General features: G+C 36.3%; 1 protein-coding gene across 3 annotated transcripts in view; it reads left to right on the top strand.

The window, feature by feature from the left end:
* CSMD1 (CUB and Sushi multiple domains 1) overlaps nt 1-21,300 on the top strand; it is a 1,052,894-nt gene that overhangs the window by 323,403 nt on the left and 708,191 nt on the right. For all 3 annotated transcript variants that reach the window (XM_064412131.1, XM_064412130.1, XM_064412133.1), the window contains exon 3: nt 3,151-3,263. In XM_064412131.1, the coding sequence (XP_064268201.1) occupies nt 3,151-3,263 (113 nt within the window). The remainder of the gene's footprint in view (nt 1-3,150; nt 3,264-21,300) is intronic.

Raw genomic sequence — 21,300 nt, 5'->3', positions numbered from 1 at the left:
TAGGGTTTGTTTTAGAGCAATTGCGTTGCAAAGGGAGGCAGGTGTGTAGCCCTTTTGGTTGTTGTTATCTTTAGTAACATAGCAGTGTAAAAGCATAAAATAAACACTTTAGACAAATCTATACAGAAAAGAGAGAAGGAGAGGGTAAGAGTAGAAAGATACCACTGCCCATGGCTCCAGCAATGAGACTTGATTGTCCGTGTCTTGGTCAGAGTCGTGGTTGCCATCTTGGTCTGTTGCAGGTGGGGGAAGCCCATGAGGCAGGAGCTCGGTGAGTTAACTTCAGTTTTAGGTTGAAAGCCCAGGTACCACCCCTGGGGTTGGCATTTTTACACTGTAGCAGCACCAATGGTCTTTCACAGTTGTCTGGTGAAAGCCCCCAGAACTGAGTCTGGGCACATTTCTGGAATCACGGGTTTACAACACCTTCCAAGATATTGCATCTCATGTCAGCATGGTTGGACCAGTTTTGCCCCATCTGAAGGGATGAATACCTTCAGACCTACGTATGAACATCCCCTGCAAATGTAAATTTCCCATGCCTTCCTCAGGGAAGGTAGATAGGGGGCAGTTTTAGAGCTGAGCCAGTTGTGAAACAGGAGGACGTTAACGGTAAAGAGCGCTGCCCTGCCTCTGCAGGGTCTGCTTCTTACCTGCCTTCTTCCTTACCTGGCTCAAAACCTGGCACACATATAACTCCTTGTCCCCCTTGGGTGGGTGGGTGTGCAAACCTGGCCTGGCAAAGCACTCTGCTGCCTCCACAAATGGCAGGGATGTTTCAAGTCGTTAACCATTAACATTCCAGTCTCTCACACGTGTAAGTCTGCAAAGCCTTTAAGTGCACTGACTTAGGGTATAAAGGAATCTATTTGTCTTCCTTTAATGTGAATTGCAATGTCAGCCTAAAGAATGATCTTCTGGTATTTCAAGGTGGATGCTGTAGAAAAAAGTACATTTGGCTCCTGAGAATCCATATTGTAGGAGTGACTCTTAGAATCAAAGCAGTTTGGGGGTAGAAATCGTACCAAGAACTCAGGATATCCACTCACAGCTAAATTCATTTATATGAACCAAATCCAGACCAAGTGAAGAAAACAGGAATGAGGAAGCAAAGCTTTGTAGTTCTGCACTGATACATTTTTTTTTTTGTCTTTTTATTGTGGGGTCTTTATTTAGTTCTCCCATGCAGCGTGAAATGTTGAGGCTAGCTGCGTCTGACTCAAGCTGATTTTCCTTTCTTCCACTACAATGCATGCTAGTTTCCTGTAATTAGCAAGAAATGTTAGATGCAGGAAATACTTGTAGTGCTATCCAAAAAAACTCCAAAGCCCTTCCCTTGAAACAAGAACTCTTTGAATCACTTCTCAAAGAAGAGGGAGACATATAAGTAAGATCAGAGAATACATACCTAAGTTAAATATGAACTGTCAGAGAGTACACTCCAGATGTAGGGCAGAAGAGATAACTACTCTAATTTATTAAATAGAACAAGAGGCACATTTCCCTAAAAACTGCAATGTCTAGCGAAGGTGAGAGAACATACAAAAGCATGAACATAAGATGTGGCAAGCCTTATGGTAGTTCTGCAGTTTGAAGACTGAGGGGAAAATCAACCTGGTTATTTCTGGAATTGGAGTAAATGAGGTGGAAAAGAATAGGAATATTAGGTTGACAAGTACACAGAAGGTAAAAAGATTAGAGCAAGCAGCTAATTACCATATGGGAGAAAATGTTCTTTAAAATGAAAGGTAGAATTTGTAGAAAGCTTTTTGCTGACTTATGTTGCCTTGACTGTATGCCTCTATCTTTATTTAAAGCTCTTGCTTTGATCTCTGACTCTTCTATTTGTTTTCCAAAGCTCAAAATTGGCAGGAGATGGGGAACCACCTGACTGGCACAACTGAAGCATGGAGTTCCTCCTATGTGTTTTTATATATGAAAGAGATCATTAATAAACCTAATTTTGCAAAGAACATCTACTTTGGTGACAGTGCTCTATTAGTATATTGCTTACAGTTATTTATCTTCTGTAACTCTGGATACCAATTAATGAACTATAACTTAATTGTACCATAAATTTCAGGGGTAAGATTTTTTTTTTTCTTCTTCATTTTTGGTTGGTTTTTTTTTTTTTTTTTTTTTTTTTAAGACAATGAATTGTCTTAACCACGTAGATCTTAAACAAAGGCGCTTTTTTAGGTGGTTTTTTTTGTGTTTGTTTATTTGGGCTTTTTAATGATCTGATTTGACGTCTAAGAAGCTCTTTCAGGGTGAAGTTTGAACAAAAGCCGGTTTTCTGGCAGGGTTGTCCTATACATACTCAATCACATATCCCTATTGCACGATACAGAAATTAACAAGTGATCAGCTAAGCCACCAGTGTAGTTTTGTTTTTGTGGGACAGTAATAGTGTTACTTATGAGAAAATAATTAAAAAACCATCTCACTAGTACCAGCCAGGTCTAACAAATTGTGTTTAGTGATGTTTCAATAAAGGATCTAAACATTTTTCTTAATCAATTTTACCCTCAAAAACATCCAGATTTTGGGAAATTGTCTTATAAGCAATATTGCAACGCAATTATAGCTTATCCAAATTCCATTTTCTATATAAAGATCAGACTACTAGTAAGAGGGGAAATGTAAGGTAATTTTTTCTGAAGCTCTTAAATGGAAGTGTGGTGGTTTGTTTGTTTTCTAGTCAATTAATGTTTATCACACTGAGCATGTGACATCCATGGTTTTCTGAAGCAGCACCTGGAGGATAGACAAGATAGTCTAAGCTATGTCAAATCGTAGGAGATATCTATGAGTCAAGACCTGAGTATCTACTTTTAGGTGTCCTAAATTTACCTGTCTTCATTTTAAAATCAGTCCTAACACACACACACAAAAGTCTTCAGTAGATACAAACAGGTCTTTCTTTCATTGTTTTCTGGAGAGAACATAGATGTGTTAACATAGGAGAGTTTTAAAGGTCAAGGACGTGTTTGAAATTTTTCAGTGAACATTTAGAGATGCACCAGAGTAAAGCCCATAATGTGTTTGCAGTTTAGATGTAAAAACATGATAAAAACATAATGCTCATCACATCTACTGATGGGCTTTATTATGAAAAGTATTAGTAATTTGTGCCTTTTTATTGCACAGGTTATCTGGATTTCAGCTTCCATCATCTATTGTGAGCACAGGATCTATCCTCACCCTCTGTTTCACCACAGATTTTGCTGTCAGTGCCCAAGGCTTCAAGGCTATCTATGAAGGTAAGAAGTCCTCTTACTGGGTGTTCTCTGTACTTAATATGTGATTTTCATGTTGAAATGTGATGTTTCAATTTAGTTTGGGAATTGAGTAATCGGCTGGTATTGCATTAACTGTGGGGTTTATTTTATAGCATATTTAAAATGCTACTTTATCATGGACATAGTTTTGAATTTTAAATTTAATTTAAACTGATTCTACATTTTCTGATGGGATTTTAAAATGAAATTTGTCAGGTCTCCAAAGCTGGATTTGGAGACAGATTCATTTAAATGGTTTTCTTATTATTTCCTAAACGATTTCTTTGGAAGCATCTTTAGGCAACGTCTAACTTAAGGGGTGTAATGATAAAAATGAGAGGAGATATGGATCCTAAATGGTTTTGAAAATGAATCACTAATGTTCTTGTTGTGGAAAATTAAAAAGACAACAACAAAAATAGATGTATAAATAAAATTAAAAACAAAAAAGCAGTTGAAACTTACTATGTGGAAGGTGATAGACTGCAGTAAAGACTCAGTTCTTGTTAGAAATAAAGCCAAGCATTCCTTGTGTCTACCAAGAATTTTACTCATTAAACTGGAATGATACCTTTTGTACAGCTCAAAGTATTAGGGAAATTATTTTATGAGAACTACAGCCTTCGTTGGGGAAAGTTAACAGGTACAGTGATATTAAGTTGCTTGCTGGATTTTTTATAAGGGTGTTTTGGGTGTAATTCAGGAGTGTTTTCAAACTGATTGTGTGGTATTGCTTTGGTTGTTTTGGGATTCTATGTGTGTTTGGATTTTTTACAGCTTTTTTAAAAATTTATTTATAGAAAATGCATGGTTTCAAATACTTAAAGTTGTAGAAGGCTCCTTTTCTGATTCCTTCTCAAACTCCAGGTTATTTTTTCTATGGTTTCATAGATCTAATCCTTGTCTGATAGTGTTTCTTCTGAAAAATTTACCCACAAAAAGTGCCTGAAATGTGTTTATGATGCAGTTGATGTGGAACTGCATATAGAAAGTAGTATGGTTTGATGATAGGTCTTTACTAGGAAAAGAATTTGCAAGTGTGTAAATCCATTACATTGATCACCACTTTAGAGAAAGTCACAATACCTTAGAGACCACAGGTACTTACCTTCAGATGTTTGGTGTGCTTTGATCATGTTTTTCTAGGCCTGTTGAAGCTTTACCTTCCTTTCTTGACAGTGACAAAATCTATTCCCTATTGAGATATATCTTTCTTTCATATCTCATTAATGTTTGAAATTATAGTGTCTTTTTGAGTCTCTTCTTGAATTCAATATGCATATTGAGGGGATTACATAGGTGTGAAAGACAGGGGCAAAGGAGGTGTCATGAGTAGCTCAAACTTCTTTGTTTTGAGTTTTTCCCTTTGTGTGGGTAGCTCACAGAATGTCTCTCCTTGGTGGCTATTCCCCACTTTGTCCCTAAAAGCCCCAGTACCTGGTAAGTCAGCTAATCAGTCGAGTCGCTTATTTTTTAACTAACATGGGGGCTGTGAGAAGACTAAGTTTCATTGCCCTAGGTAAATTGAAAAGGAACATCAGAAATCATGAACACACCAGGAACTGTTATTGTTGCCTCAATAGGAAGCTGCTTTCTACGCACCTCTATTATTCTCTTCTCTGAAATGCATGCAACAGCATATTTCATCCTTTTATGCAATCTGAGCAGTTTGTTTTTCGTATTGAAGAGCACAGTGAAAAAGGCTAAAGGACATCTCTTGACTGTCAACTTAGGAACACATGCATGGAGCTACAGGCTGTAATATAATGACACTTCCTGCTGGCCTACTTTCTTGTAAAAATCCCAGCAGGAAGAGCTGTAATTAACAGTGACAGACACACCACTTTCTGGTTAAACAACACTGCCCCCTTTCAGATTTAGGGCTGTAAACCTGGCATTGTCAACGAACTTTAAATTGATGTCAAAATGTGGCATCCAGCTCTGAAAAAAGTGGTGAATGTCACTCAAGTGACAGCATTTCAGTCTAGAGACAGGCAGTGGCTACTGATCGTTCTAGAAGGAATTGTAGCAGTGAAGGGTTAGGTGTTTTTTTGTGAAGACTTGGAGTGATTCTGCTGCAACAGCCAGCTGATTTGCCCCATAGTTTAAGAACTTCCATAACTGTTCCTTAGACAGTTTTTAATAGTGACAGCTTCTGGCTTCTGTGTCATATGTGATTTTAAGACAAGTGTTCAGTTCCTCTAGGACAGGGGAATACAGACCCGATATTACCAGTCAGTAGAAGTTTTTATAATCTCTCTGCCAGCTACCCATCCCTGACTAGTTTGCCTTTCTTAACTCTATGTCTATCCCTGGTTTTGGCCAGCTCTTTCATTCTTCTCTTGAGTATGTGAATTACTCAAGTAAGGGGAGCAGGGGAGCATTGAAGTGCTACTGAATGCTGCTGCCAGCTGAGAGTTTGGGTATTATGGGTTCAGGATGCAGAATTTTAAAAACTCAGTAGGGCACTAGACCAGGAAACAAGGCAAGTGAACCACTTCAGTGGTGATTGAATGGCCTCTGAAGTTATACCCATACTTGGTATCCCTAGCAGAGAGAGAACATTACATCCTCATCCCTGGACTAAGATTCTGACCTGTGTCCTTTACTTAGTATATTCTTAATTTATGACCTCAGTTCCTGTGCAGCAATGACATAACTGGATCCTTTGTGTTTTTAAAATGTAGAAATAAGGATGAAATAGTGAAATCATGTCATGGCACTGTAAGCCTTTGGATATTGGTGGTATTTACATGACTTAGCCTGGTGTCAACCATACACCATGTGGATATTAACATTAACTAAACCAGATTGTTTGTGGCAGCAGACCTGAGAGTTTAATGACACTGATGTAGATGGGCAGTTACTGAATTCCTAGGCTGAAATCTAGGCTTCTTTACTGGGTCATTCTTTCACCAGATTTATATGTGTTTGATATTTTTAATAATGCTTTATTTTTTCTCTGTGATCATATCAGCTCTCTAAGTTCTGGTACTGGTGGAAACTTGAACTGTTCTTATTTTCTTGAAATAAAATTATCTGTGGAAGTCTCAAACACTTGCTTATATCAGTAAAAAGAACTATGAACTTCAGAAGTAGTAAGTTTAGTTTATAGCGTCAGTCAGCTTAAAATGTTAAATGATTTATTGACCATTACAATCAATGCTTCATATATAAACATAAATTTTTAGCAATGGAATTGGAGAATTGAGGGATAGCTCCTCTTTCTGTAATATGTGTTTTTATTTTTTTATAATTGCAGTGAAATCTAAGGCAATAGGTTTAGGCTTTACAGGGACTGAAGAAGGAGAAAATGAGGTACTTGAACTTGTGCAATTTTGCTTAATTCCCCAGTTAAACCAGTTTAATTCCTACCTTTCTAGAATGAAGTTAACAAGCCATTCTTTAAAAAGGTGCTCTGAGGGCTACATACAGAATTAAAAAAACAAAAACAAAAAACAAAGACAAACAAACAAAAAAAAAACCAAAATAAAAAACAAAACAGTATTGCTGTATCATTGTAGTAGTTTACTTTGGCAAGTCAGAAGTATTCCTCCCATTCAGAAAGCTTGTTTATGTTTGTCAATAGAGACAAATGCTCTTTAAATTACATCAGTATCTGAACTGCTATGCATATTTATAATTTGATGGTCTTTCTAGTATTAAAGTACCATGGCCTGCTATTCAGAGAATCCAGCTCTCAAGTGGAAAAAAAAAATTAGCGAATGTACAAAACTCATTTCACAGTGTGTTCCTAGTCATCAACATAAGATAAAACTTCATGGGGTTTAGCTTGTATTTAGATACACTAGTGTCTGTTACTACACATTAAGATACCTTCTAAAGCTAACAATGCTTGGTTCATTTTAAGGAGGTTTTTTTGGTTTGTTTGTTTTGTTTTCTTTAGAGGTTTGTTTTTGGTTTGATTTTGTGTGTGTGTGTGGGTATATGTGTTTGTCTTTCTTGTTTCTAACCATATTTTATAATATAGAATTGGTGAACAATGTTTAAACAACATGCCAGATGTACTGGACTTGGTGTTTGTTCATTGCTTTCCTTGACCTCTGTTCTATGGCAGCAGCTGTTCCTTGCCAGACGAGAAAGCTGGAAGAAAGTCCTTCTGTTCTACTTGCCCACAGGCCATATTTCCTTTTTTCTTTTGTTCTTTGATTTCTCAAAGCTTTCTTCTCACACCCAGCATTAACATTTATACTGTCAGTCACCTCATTCTCCCTTATGCACTTTCCCAAAGCTTCTTTTTAAATCCCTTTTGACATCAACAGCAGAAAGCGGTGATGCACTTACATGGTGTATAGCCTTTGAAGAAATTTTCTGTTTTTTCTTCACCTCTTGCAGGTCTTGTTGTTCTTAAGTATCTGTTATATGGTAGGAGATTGTTTTGTTTTGGTTGGTTTCTGTTTTGTGTTTGTTTTTCTTTGTTTGGTTTGATTTTTTTTCTTGTTGTGTTAGGGTTTTTTTTTAATGGTTCAATATTTTTGGCTATGTAAAATAAAAAATTGAAAACAAAAATCCCCTACCAACTTAGTATGATTCTATGAGTTTGCCAAGATAATTTTCTCAACATTGTGACTTTTTCCAGTTAACATGGACCCCAGTGAAGATAATGGACTTCTGGCCTCAAGCTAATGTTTTTTGGGTTTTGCTTGTTTCCCTCCGTCAAGTACTAGAATACCTTTTCTGCACTAAATTTTAAGAGTAAAATTTTGATCATTTGGTCAGTGCTTGAACTGCTTCCTACTTGCTGTCCATGAGTCTGGTTAATGGCTGTGTAGTTCTCTTCACAAACTGTGATGCAATGATGAGAGTAGTTACTCTCTGGAAATGGATGAATAATCCAATGAATAATCTGAAGTAAATATTTCAAGTTCTCAGTAGGAAGTTAAATTGGCAAGAAAATACCAACTTTATGCAACTTGCATGCATAATGATTCCCTGTTATTCAGTGTGAGATGAGTAGTCTCCTGAATCTTCAACTATTGGCAGTTAATCTCTGTGGTTTAGTCATGGGTGCTCTTTTATCTATTAGACAATATTTAATTTTCATAGAATCATAGAAGATTGGAAGAAATTGTAAAAATCATCTATCTAAAAACCCCACCACCACCATGGGAAGGGGATCCTTCCATTAGCAGATTCAATCATTGGAACAATTTTGATTATTCCAGTGATGTGAAACTGTGAATGACTTGTGAACATCAGTGGAATAGTATATCCAGCTCAGAAAAGCTCCAAAAGATTCTAATGAGTATCTAACTATGAAATCAAGAGTTAAGCAGTTTGTTCTATATTCTCTGGTGTGGGTTTTGGGAGGGATTTTTTGTCACTCTCAAACCTGTCAATATTTTCTATTCTGCTGTGGTTTTTGGAGAAAGAAGCAGTGTAAATTCTATGAATATTAAAAATATTCTTAATATTTTTAAATGTTAAAGGCACAAACTGCCTTTTTCTTAGCTTTTCTTTGGTAAGAAAACTTAACTAACATTAATGCTGTAGTAAAAGCTGCTGCTGTTGTAAATGTAATATTGGCAGGTTTTTTTCTGTTAGTGTAATTTACCATAAGACCTTTTAATAGGCTTATATATTTCTATTTTTAGTTAAATAATTCTTGCTATTTTGGTAGTCTGTTCGTTTCAAACTGAGATGTTTGTTGAACCTTTTATCAATATGTGTTGGTAGATGCACATGAGGAAATAAACCAAAAGCTTTAAATAGTTAAAGCACCCATGTTAAAGCAGAGACTGAAAAAGGACCTTTTTTAAGGCTGAAATTTGTACTTGTACCTGTCTAGAGTAGAAATTATTGTTTTCTGAAAATGAATTTGGGTATAGATTTCCTTTGTCAACTGCAGTCCTTACAAAGGAAAATGTTTGGGGTTTTTTTCTTTCTTAAGCAACTTTTCTTTAAAATAACATATTTTTGTAATGATATCATATGACTGACTGTTAATGATGACATACAAGAAAGAAATAGTAATGCAGTTTAAAAAACCCCTGATATTTCATGTGTCACACCATGCCATAAGTAGTAGCAGCAAAATCTCAGGGCAGAAGGGGTCTAGCAGGGCTGTGAGCCTGTTCTTCAAGACCTCTGCTACCTAATTTAAAATATCAATGATTTAGATATGAAAAGATTTTTAACACTATCAAATAAAGGAAATTATTTTTAATTCTACATAAATTCAGAAAACTTCTGGAAAATGAAATGCTGTGTTTGTGAGGAGAGACAAGTAAAATATTCTGCTTGTGTTGTGAAGTGTATCAATGGATTAAAGAAGTGAAATTCTTTTCACTTAAACGTTGAATTTCAGCAATATTCAAAGGACAAGGAGTAAGAAATCTGGAATGCTATTTAATTAAAAACAAGGGAAGAAATTTCCCAATAAGAAGTTCCAGGAAATTCTTTCCTAGAAAAAAAAGACACTGTACTGAAAATTGTGACAGAATTGTCACAACTGAATTGTCTAAAAAATTAAATTAAATGTTGTAGTTCTCATTATCAACCTGTGAATTTTGTATCTAAAGGCAGAATGACCTTTTACGTTATGTTATGACCATTATGTTAGTCAATTGGTAAGGTATGTCAGCTGTGTTCTGCTTTCCAGCTTTCACACAGGCTCAGTCTTTCCAGCTCAATCCTTAATGCAGGAAAGGCATCCATCCTGTGGCTGGTAGCCCTTGCAAAAGTAATTACATGTTTTAAGATAAGTTCTTGGAACTGTCTTTTTGGCTGCCTCTGATTCTGGAAAGGATTATTTTGTGCCTTCTTGTGACTTATTGATCCATGTAAGAGCTACTTTGATTTTTGTCCTTGGTACATAAATCTGTAACAAACACCCTGTTGGTTGTTCATACCTTGTAATGACCTAGTGGACTTGTAGCCTCCCTCCACAAAATTTTATTTCTGCTACTATTTGAGCTCACAAACCCAAAAGGAAAATGTTTTGGTAAAAGTGGGCTTACCAGAGAGAAGTATTAAGGAATTGGTCCTCTGCTGCTATGAGGTGCCAGTCCTGAACCAGAACAGCATGCTCTATCATGGAGAACAGAAGTGGAAAGTGTAGTAACAGGATTGCTTCTCTTTCTGTGTAGCCTAAAGAACTTACTATAGTGGTTTCATACCCCTGCTGCATCCTGAGAGATCATCATCCCAACTGTGCTGATATTAATATCCTGTTTCATGTTCTTTCTTGTCTGTCTTCATATTTGTATGACTAATGTTAACTTGTGAAAAAACACTTCAAGAGTTTTTTGAAATGTCACAATTATCTAAGTGCAGTCATTGCCACATCTGAACGAGTATTAAGGTTATTGTTGTGATTTAGCCCCAGGGGGCAGATGAGCACCAGGCAGCCTCTGGCTCACCAGCCCCACAGTAGAATGCAGCAGAGAATTAGAAGGGTAAAAGTGAAAAAAATGAGTGGGTTGAGATAAAGACAGTTTAATAGTTAAAGCAAAACCTGCATGTGCAAGCAAAACAAAGTAAGGATTTCATTCACTGCTTCCTATTAGCAGGCAGGTGTTCAGGTATCTCCACAAAAGCAGATCTCCATCACGTCAGTGGTTTCTGGGGAAGACAAATGCCATCTCTCCAAACATCCCTGAGCAATGGCAGCCCTAGCCAGACTCCAACCCTGCCCATTTGATTGCTGAGCACGACACCAAATGGTATAGAATAATCCTTTAGTAAGCTGGGGTCAGCTCTCCCAGCTGTGTTCCCTCCCAACATCTTGTGCACTTCCAGCCTAGTCGTTAACAGGACAGAAAAGCCTTAACACTGTGTAAGCTCTGCTCAGCAGTTTCTGAAACATCCCTGTGTTATAAAAACTGTTTTCCTCAAAATTTCAAAACCCCATTCTATCTTCTATGAAGAAATTTAATTCTGTCATAGCTGGAACCAGGACAAATGTGCAGTGTGATCTAAAAATCCCATAGGATTTGTTGTAGGTAGCTTTAATAAAGAATCCCAAACAAATAAAACCCCAAAATAAGCAAACCCCACTCCTACTGAATAGAAAGAGACTAGCTTTGCCTCTGTTTTTCAAAATGCTGTAGTCCTTCTATCGGAACTTTAATTTTTTAAAGTTAAAATATATTCTCTTGAAGCTGAAATAGTTTGATAAGCAAACAATATCAAAACTTCCATAATTCTAAAATTGTGATGGATTTTTTGTGTTGTCTTTAAAATTCATCTATATAAGGAATTTAAGGAATTTATCTCTTCTCCAAGTGCTTTTCTGAAACAAGCTATGTAATGTGACTTAACAGAGTTGGCATTTTTGTTTGTTCAGTTTTACAGTCAAATGAGATTTGGTGGAATAACTTTTTGTTCATAGCCTTGCAGATTTGCTGTAGATAGAATTTTAGCTAAGCAGCCTATGTCCTTCCCCACTCATTTCATATTTATTGCAAACAGGAATTGTTGTGCCAAATATCAGCATGCTTGTAGTTAAAGAAGAAATCTGTTTTATGTTCAAACTCCATTTTGCCTGAACTTTCAGCTTAGGGCTTAGCCTTTTCCTTTTTACCAATGTGGAACTCAAAATACTGCTAGCATCTTGTTCATATTGCCAAACAACTCACAGGAGATTTTTGATGCATTTTTCTATCTGGTTGAAAAGTTAAATCCTAATTTATTTGTTACTGGATATACTCAGTAGTGCTAGTTTACCTTCAGATGGTCCCAGATTAAATAGAACTCTCACTTACCTAGGCTGTAATGAATCTGACTTGATTAATTTGTGGCCTTATTTGTAAAGCAAGTTATTTTTTCCTTTGGCTGGCACAAAGTAGGGGAAGTTGTAAGGGGCTTTTCAACTCTCAGATAATAAAAATGCATTTCCAGCTATACCAGTTCTGGTTTGTTGTAGTCTTTATATTGCTTATATTTTTTGTTATCTATTTTCCTTAACTTAAAGTAGTGTCACTTTTTATTATGAAAACTATATTTCTGCCTTTATAGAAAAGTCTCTGCAGCTTACGAAGAGCTACAGTTGATAACTACTTTATATTTATTATGAATCTGCCTCCAATTACAAAGATGACTTAGGGATTTTATGTCTTTTGTTGCAAAATAAAAGAAAATTGAAAAATTTCTATCTCATCTGGAATCCTTGTTTCCAGATTTTTATTCTTTTAAACTGGCAGAAGGTGTAGTGTGATGCTGGGTTGAATCAATATTTCTGGAATAAACCCCTGTGGGTTATTGGTATCGAAAATAGAAAGTTAGATTTGCTATGTTATTGTAGCCAGCAGCTGTTATCCTGATTAATTAAAGGTTGTATAATTTGCTGTGTTAGATGGATAGTTAGCATATAAATATAGTCACATACCTTGTTTTTCATCTTCTCTTGTATAACTAAACCATTAATAATTTCACTTTGTATTACTTTGTTTTTCATATCCTTCCCATATATTGAAGGTTTCATTTGCATAACTTTTCAAGTTTTCCTTTTACAGTTCAGACCATAAGCAGATAAACGGAAGTTTGCAATAAAATATACTCATCAAAACAGGCATGTCTAAAGTTTTACTAAGGTGCTGATCGTGCTTAGTAATAAAGAGTAAGTCACTAACTTGTTGATTGTGAAGAAGAGGACTAGATTGCTTGTAGTATACATAAGTAAACACTGCATTTTTAACTGAAACTTTTAAGATTTGTTAAAATTTATCACATGATCCTCACCTCCATGTTTTTGTACTGTCTGATGGACTACTTTGTGTATTGAATATCTAAATACTGTTTATTCATCCAAGTAATCTCATTAAGTTCATTAGGTATATGTGTTGCTATTAATGAGTCTGCAAAACCATTTAGAGTACTTGTTAACTCTCTATTTTGTATTTGTACCCTTTAACACTTTGAAATCTTTTATCTTGTATATAGTGGAAGACTTCCTAAAACATTTATATAATTATTTATGTATGGAATACTTTAGAGAAATCTTGCCTTAAGGTTCTTTGAAGCTGGCTTATAGAATTGACTTGAAAAGGGCTATGGAGGCATGGAAGGTCACACAATCTCCTTGACCGTATTAGATCTGTGCCTTTCTTACAGTTGCTTAACAACACAAGGCACATCTGTGTTGTGTAAACCTGAAGTCACAAGAAAGTTAAAGCAGCAGTTTGGATATGCAAAAATCTTATTTATGGGCAAAGAGTCAGCATTCTTTCTGTATGTATCTATGGAAATCCAAAATTGTTAGAGTAATCAGTCTTGAGTATCTATTCATTATTAGTCCAGATGAAATTTTTACAGAAAAGGAAAAAAGAACAAGAGGGTAGTTTTAGTTGCACAAAAAAAATTATTGGTTTCTGCTCTTTTTCCTTGTGTACTACTTATTCTTCTTGTGCTCATCTGGGTTTGCCAGTTGATGTTTTCTTATTCATCAGTTTAGGATGCACTTGAGATTACTGTTACTTAAAATGATTTTATTTGTTTTCTCTTTCTTCCATGGTCTGCAATTTCATGTCTCATCCATAGTTACATGTCCCATGCATGTTAGCTACTACTCTTTTGGTTTTTTGTTGCTCCTAAACCCAGTTTTGTCTGGGTCTGCATTTCCATAGTTGACTATGAGTGAGTTGTTCATAACTGTGGGCTCTCTAAAGCCAGGTCTTTGTCTCATCTCTTATTGTTCCTGTGCATGTATTTCCCTGGACTGTATCCTTTATCTCTACTTCTCAAAGACTCAAGACAGGCTTGTATTTCTCTGAACCATGTCATTGTGCCAGTTGCAAAATCCTTCATTCTGCATAGACTATTTGCTAGAGCTATTAATTTAAAACTCTGGTTGTACCATCTGAAGAAAAGGGAGGCAAAAAAAAAAGGAAACCAAATTAACCTTAGACAGCCAGTCAATTAGAGAAATTGCTATTGCAGCTAAATGAAGTAAAGCAAAGCTGCAGGCAAGTTTGAGAATTTCATGCAGGGTGAACCTGACCGTAGCAAGAATCGGTCCTGAGGCCTTGCAAGCCCTTTATAAAGCTTATGGTCTTTTACTGAGGATGGCAGTACTGGATTAGAGGGCTTCACAGTCATAAATTATGGCATGCATAAAGCAGTTACTTCTCCTGCTACAGCTTAGTTTTCAAAATTGCCTGTTTTAATCAAAATTTTCATTAGAAGTCTCCAGAGAACTGTTGACTGTGAAATCCTTGCCTGGTCCATGTACTACCCAGCAGCTTGGGTGACCCTTGCCTGACTAGCTCCCTAAATTTGTGATGGCTGGATACAGAGCTATTCATAAAAGATTATAATCATTAAATATTTCAAAAGCCAATTAACATTAGAGGCCTGTGTTAACAGTAGAGAAATAATCTTCAAGCAGAAGTGTCTGTTTGCCTTCTTTGACTTTGCAATTTGAAGGACTACCTTAGCTGTCTATAAGTTGAGCATTTTAATCCAAACTTTGGTTTGGAAGGAACCTTAAAGACCGTCTAGTTCCAACTGCCTGCAATGAGCAGGGACATCTTTTTCTAGGTCAGATTGCTCAAAGCCCAGTCAAACCTGACTTTGAATGTCTCCAACAATGGAACATCCACAACTTCCCTGAGCAACCTGTTCTAGTGTTTCACCATAATCTTGTAAAAGATGTTCTGAAGTCTAATATAAATCTACAAAATACTTTAAAACCTTGTCACTCTCCCTACACTTCAGACCTTGTTATAGAGTTTTTCTCCATCATTCTTATAATTTTAGGTATTGAAAGGCCTCAGTGGGATCTCCCTGGAACCTTCTCTAGGGTGAACAATCAAACTCTCTCAGCCTTTCTTAACAGCAGAGGTGTTTCATGGCCTGCCCCTGGACCTGCTTTAAGAGATCTGTGATGTTCTTGAGCTGGGGCCTCCAGACCTGGATGCTGAATTCTGGTTGCAGTCTTACGAGAGCAGAGTAGAAGGGGACAATCATCTGCCTCACCCTGCTGGTCACACTGCTTTTGATGTAGCTCAGGATATGGGTGGCTCTCTAGCTTGTAAGTACATATTGCCTGCTCACATCCAGACAATGTGTATTTACAGGTATCCGGGCATCTTATTCACTACTATTCCTGGATCCCTTTTCACAGGGCTGTTCTCAATCCATTCATTCTTTAGCATGCGCTGATATCAGCAAGTGCCCTGTGACCTAGATGCAGGACCTTGTACTTGGTTTGATATAATTTCTTGAAGTTTCTGTGGGCCTATTTGTCAACCCTGACAACATCCTTCTGGAAGACACCACTTCTGTCAAGTGTATCAGCTACAAAACTCAGCTGCACACCTGCTGAGGCTGTACTCGATCACATGTCCTTAATAAAAGTATTGAGCAGTATCAGTCCCGTCATGACCCATGAGGGGAACCTCTTGTGATTCATCTCTATTTGGACAGTGAGTTGTTGATCACCATCTTTGGATGCGGCTATCTGCCTGAGTTCTTCTCCATTGACTGGTCCATCCATCAAACCCATATCTTTCCAAATTAGAAGCAAGGAAGTTTGGGGGGGGCTGTATCAAACATCTTGCAGAGATCGAAGTATTGCTTTGAGATTCAGGAACTTGAAAAATGAGGGAAGAGCACATGCCAGTGAAAACAGAAACAAAAAGTCATCAAGTAGCTCAGCCTCCTCCATGTCCTCAGGAGGAATTTTTTCAGGGAAAGGGTGGTTAAACATTAGAATGGACTACCCAGGGAGATGGTGGAGTCACCCTGGAGGTGATCAGGAAATGACTGGGTATGGTACTTAGTGCCATGGTCTAGCTGACAACAAGTGGATCAGGTAAGGGTTGGATTCCGTGATCTTAGAGGACCTTTCCAACCTAAATGATTGTGTGATTCTTGTTTTATTGAGGGAGTGCAGTTTTTTTTTGTCTTTACTGATTAACACACTTGCAGAAGCTGCTAATATTGTTCACATCCCTTGCCATATTCAGCTCCAGCTGTGCCTTCCTTTGCTTTCTTGATCCCCTCCTTCCATTCCCAGGTTCCATACCTATATTCTTCTCAGGATTTGGGCTTTCTTCTTAATCTAAGATTTGGACCATGTACCCAGCCTTACAGAAAATCAGCATTTGAACTGAAAGGACCTTTAGTAGAAATATATGCTTCATCTCAATGGAAAACCCTCTTACTGGAAAGATAGTTTGAGAATGCTATCTTGTTAGAAAATTTTTAATTATTCTACATATTTGAGTTCTTTGGTTATCTTTCGTTTTAGAGACTGGAGAGAAGTCATTACACTTTCTAAAACAGAGTGGGTCAGGCTCTCCCATTTCTGTTTTGAGATGAAAAACTGCTTTTGGAAGCTGAAACTTTTGAGAAAACTGGTATCTCTGCTGCAAAATGTGTGAAATTTTGCTGACTTTTTAAAAGATGCAGCCAATTTAATGTACATTGCATATGCATCTTCCTGGTGGCATCAGAGGAAAACTTGCACAATCATCCTCTTTGAATTTCTTGGGTGACTGTGGGTACCTTGTAAGTGAAGAAGTCTCCTAAACTGACTGGAAATTAGATTTGTACCTGCCTGGGTTTTTACCTTCCAGTACAGCATGGCTGTAACAAAGAAGCTGGGTTTTTTGGGATTTTTTTTTTGTTGTTTTGTTTTGTTTTTTGGGGCTTTTTTGTCGAATGGCTTCCTTGGGCTTTAAAATCTTATTCTGCATATTTGTATTTAGAAATATCAATTGTAATAAAGTACTGAGAAAATGCATTTTGGGGAAAAAAAGAGTTAAGCAGTGAGTGATTGGATGGCTGTAGGATACTGAAGTTATCTTCAATGCTGTCAAGTCAGCTCTTCTGTAAAGCAAATGGCAACAGTGATTCAGTAAAAGAAAGTGGAATATATTTATAGTTTGATCAATTTTCACCTGGACAAAGAAAAAGCTTTTCCAGCATTGTGTTGTTGTGGTGTGTGTTTTTATTTGGTTGGTTAGTTTTTTCTCATTCATTCCTAACTTTAATCATGATGAAATCTGCATGCAAAATAGCTTATTTAGCAAAAGAAGTCTTTAAATGAAAGAAGAACCCCCCCCCCCCCCCCTCCTGAATGTGAGAAGTCAAGTATGTGTGGAGTTCAGTCTGTTTGCAGATAATTATTTTTCTGGGACCTCACCAGAATTCTATGGCAACTGCAAATTCTAAAGATTACTTCTCTTTGCTCACTGCATGCTTGTAAGTAGTGGGTTTTCTTCATGTTTAAAATGTAGCTTTAAAAAAAATGAGAATAAAACAATAGTTAAAATATTATTCTCTGTTACATGATTTACAAAATTTAATGTCATAATCACCTTTTAAAGGGCTAAAGCAGAGGTTTTTTTCAGTGCTTAGGTCATACTCAGCACTTCAAAGCCATTCTGGGGATTTAGCTACCCCTCAAATCTTCTTTTGGTTTTTTTTTTTTTTTTTTTTAAGACTTCGATAATAACCAACAAAAACCATAAATCTTTTTCTTTAAAGATAAGCTCTTCATTATAGGAATTTGACTTTCTGTTTGGGTTGTGTGTGCTATGGGCTGTGTGAGAGATAAGGGAGCGTAAGTGGGAAGAAAAGAGAAATATACTCCTTTTAGGCTTAGCGATTTCAAGCTGTTGTTTGTGAAACTCATGATCAATTCAGAATTTAGTTATTTATACACAGGTTTCTGAGGTTTTAATTTTTTTTTCCTGGAATAATGGTCTGAATGACAAATACAAGAAAAATGTACTGGTTGGAGTTTTTGTCTAGGTTTTTTGTTTGCTTTTCTCTTGTATTTATTTCTATTTTCTAATGATTAGTTGTGTTTGGTTTTTTTAACTAGCATCAGAACTGACTCTACTTCTTGCACACTGAACCTCAAAATCCTGGTTAATCAAACTTTTCACTTAGAAATACAAAAGTGGTGGTGGCATTTAAAAAATATCCAGACGGAACAGAAACCAAAAAAGCACAAAACAAACTCACAAAAGAAACAACAAAACCTAATCAGGAATTTACTAAGCTCCAGGGAATAAATACAGAATACAACCTGAATACAGCCTTTGCTAACAACCAGTAAAATATGAGAGGAGGTATTGGTAGAAGTATCATTGTAAACTTTGTGGGTTTATTTACTGATTTATTTATTGTTTATTTTCTTTTGCTACCCATTTGCTATTGGACAGGCAGAAATAAGGCACATATGTGTTTGTTTTTTACTCCACTCCTACTATTATCAAGTGCAGATCCATTAGAGTTTGCACTTAATAAAATTGTTGTATCTACAGACCCATGTCAAAATAATACTGTATTAACATATTTAGGAAATCACTGGGTTTTTTTAATGGGCATTTTTAAGGAAGTTTACAATTACAGTCTTGTTAAAATAATTAATGGTCATGATTTCAAGTATCAGATGTCATATAGAATTTAAGATCTCACAAGCATTAGTGGTTAGCAGCTAAGCAAGTTTTCTAAGACTAAGCCAGTCCATTGGTATAACTGGTGTGATTCTGCTCAGTCAGTTTAAAGTCTTTTCAGATGTTTTGTAGAACTCCCTATTCTTACAGTTTAATATGGTGCAAATCAAAAATTGTGAAATTAGTGGAGTAACGTAATGGAAAAAAAATTATTGCAGAGAGCTCTCATATTACTGTCATTTTCAAGATACAAATTTTTTTTTAGTATATTTTAAACTGTTGAGCTCTCTTACATCAAAAACAACTGGTCTCAGACACTGCTTATGTCAGTAACTTGTCTAGTTGTCTAAGTGGCTTTTTTCAGATCAAAGTTGATGTTATGTGAATATTCAAGAACAGTAGCAGTAACTGCTTTCAGTCAGTGAACCAGCCTATATTGGTACAATGGAAAAAACCACAGTTCTTTATTTGTAAATCCATATGGTGTATTCTAATGGTAGCTATGAGAATGATGGGCCAAAATTAGTGTCTTATTTTGTGTTTTGGTGCTTTTGTATTTTTATGACGTGATAGGTAAATTTTAGTTCAATGGAAGTACAATGCCAAAAATGTAGACTTAAAAGGATAAATTGATGCCCCAAACAAGTAAATTAAGCTCTGTATTATTGTGTTTTTAAGTGTCAAGTCTCGACAAACTTGGTAACAAGTTTCAATTACTTGCAACACAAAATTGAAAGCAAATGTCAAAAGTGAGTTGATGAGCCTGTAGGTGGCAATAAGAAGGTGTAAATCCTTTGAGGTCCAGGTGTTTGAGTTGAGAACATAAGAATGAATGGTCTTGGTCCTGAACCTGTGATCACTAAAACAAAACATTGAAATTACCAGATCTGCCTGTACAAGCTAAAAGAAACCATGAATAAGGCCAGTGTTAAGTTTACCTGGTGTATACTTATGTGAAGTATTTGCCTGAATATTAAATGGCTTTTCAAAACACCTCAGGGATTTAAAATATATTATGGATTGTAAAACAAACCCTATGACATTAACAGAACAGGTAGTAAAGGCAAAACTATTAAACCATATTTAATACTGTGTAAAGTGACAAAAGATAGGCTAAAAAGCTATGGTACCCGAAATTGCAGCTCATTAATATCAAATTAGTCTCCTTCTGATGAACTGAAAGAACTGAAGAATTTTATAAGGGAAGAGAAAAAGAATATTAGAATATAATAAATGTGAAGACTTAATTTAGATTTTTTTCTTGTTTGGCTTATGTTGGGAAATAGTTTTCTTTGAAATTCTAACTGGTTTAGGGACACATATTGGAAGCGTGAAATTGGAAATATTTAAAGCTAATTAAACATTGCAAGAGCAATTTTCTTTATCAAAACTTAGGGAACTTAAAGTCTAGACAATTTCTAGACTGTTTAACTGAGATTTGCTCTTACATTACATAGACACACATGGTAATAGGAATCTATATGGATCTGTCAGGATGGGTATGCTGCATAGAAAAAAAGGTGGGAGCCTATTCCTCCCCATTACCTTTTGATTAATGCCATGTATATTTGTTTTATTGTGACAGAGAGCAGCTCTAATACTTAAGTCCTCATCCCTCTGATATCACAGATATATCCAAACTAAGCATAATTCACTTCAATTTTCATCTGACAGATGCCATGAGGTACTTTTTTCCATGAAGTCTCAGCTGCTTATATTACAGAACTTTAGGTTAAAGAGGGAAAAAATGTCTGCAGATCTCCCACTCCACAGATGCACTGAAATAATACGTGTGTGGGTAAAAAGTACAATAATTGGAGAGAATAAGATTTTCCCTTGTGGTTGCAGACCATGGATCATCTTTGTGGCTGAGCTCAGGTTCTTCCTCTGCAGCCTTTCCCCTCTGGAGAGCAGGAAGAGGCGGTGTGCACACTGACACATCACAGCTTCCCTCGTGCTGGCGGTTCCCAATATGCTTTTCCCAACTTGCACTGCATATTGGCAGAAGTGGTTATGTGGCTATAGAAGCAAAATTTCTGTATTCTACTAAGTTGGTGAAATGGAGGTTCCCTCACAGGTTAATTCAAAACAAGTCTGTCTTGTACTGGACAGGAGGCAAGGAGAGGACAACTTGTATTGTCAGAACTCTTGATTGCATTGATCATATTGTTTTGTGTGGTTTTTTGGTTGGTTGGTTAGGGTTTTTTTGGGGTTTTTTTGTGCAATTTTTTTTGTTTGTTTGTTTCCCCCTGAAAAGTCAAGCAGTAGCTACATTTTAGATTAATGTAATTTATAAAATATTGGTAGGAATTATGAGATTACTTACTGTGGTTGAGTTAGACTGATATGTGACTTAACCTGAAACGACTTCTCTTACATTAACAACACTCTTTGCTATTTCCATATCCTTACACAACTTCAAAATATGTGTGTATAGGCAGAGCAGTTCTACTAGAAATGAACATCTGAAGCTATAGTATCACATCAAGTAGTCCCAATGTAGTCCAGTTTTACTACCTTCTGTTTCAGAACTTCACCTCAACTTTTCTCCTTGGACTTAGTTTCTGAAAAGATTCTACTGTAAAATTTTATTTCTGATGTTTTGTTTCTTCAGAGAGTAGCTGTAAATTGATAGGTGAGTGGCCAAT

Source organism: Passer domesticus, chromosome 3, assembly GCF_036417665.1.
Source record: "Passer domesticus isolate bPasDom1 chromosome 3, bPasDom1.hap1, whole genome shotgun sequence".
Taxonomy (NCBI): Eukaryota; Metazoa; Chordata; class Aves; order Passeriformes; family Passeridae; genus Passer; species Passer domesticus.
The sequence above is the reverse complement of the archived record's forward strand: the minus strand, read 5'-3'. Positions and strand labels throughout refer to the sequence as shown.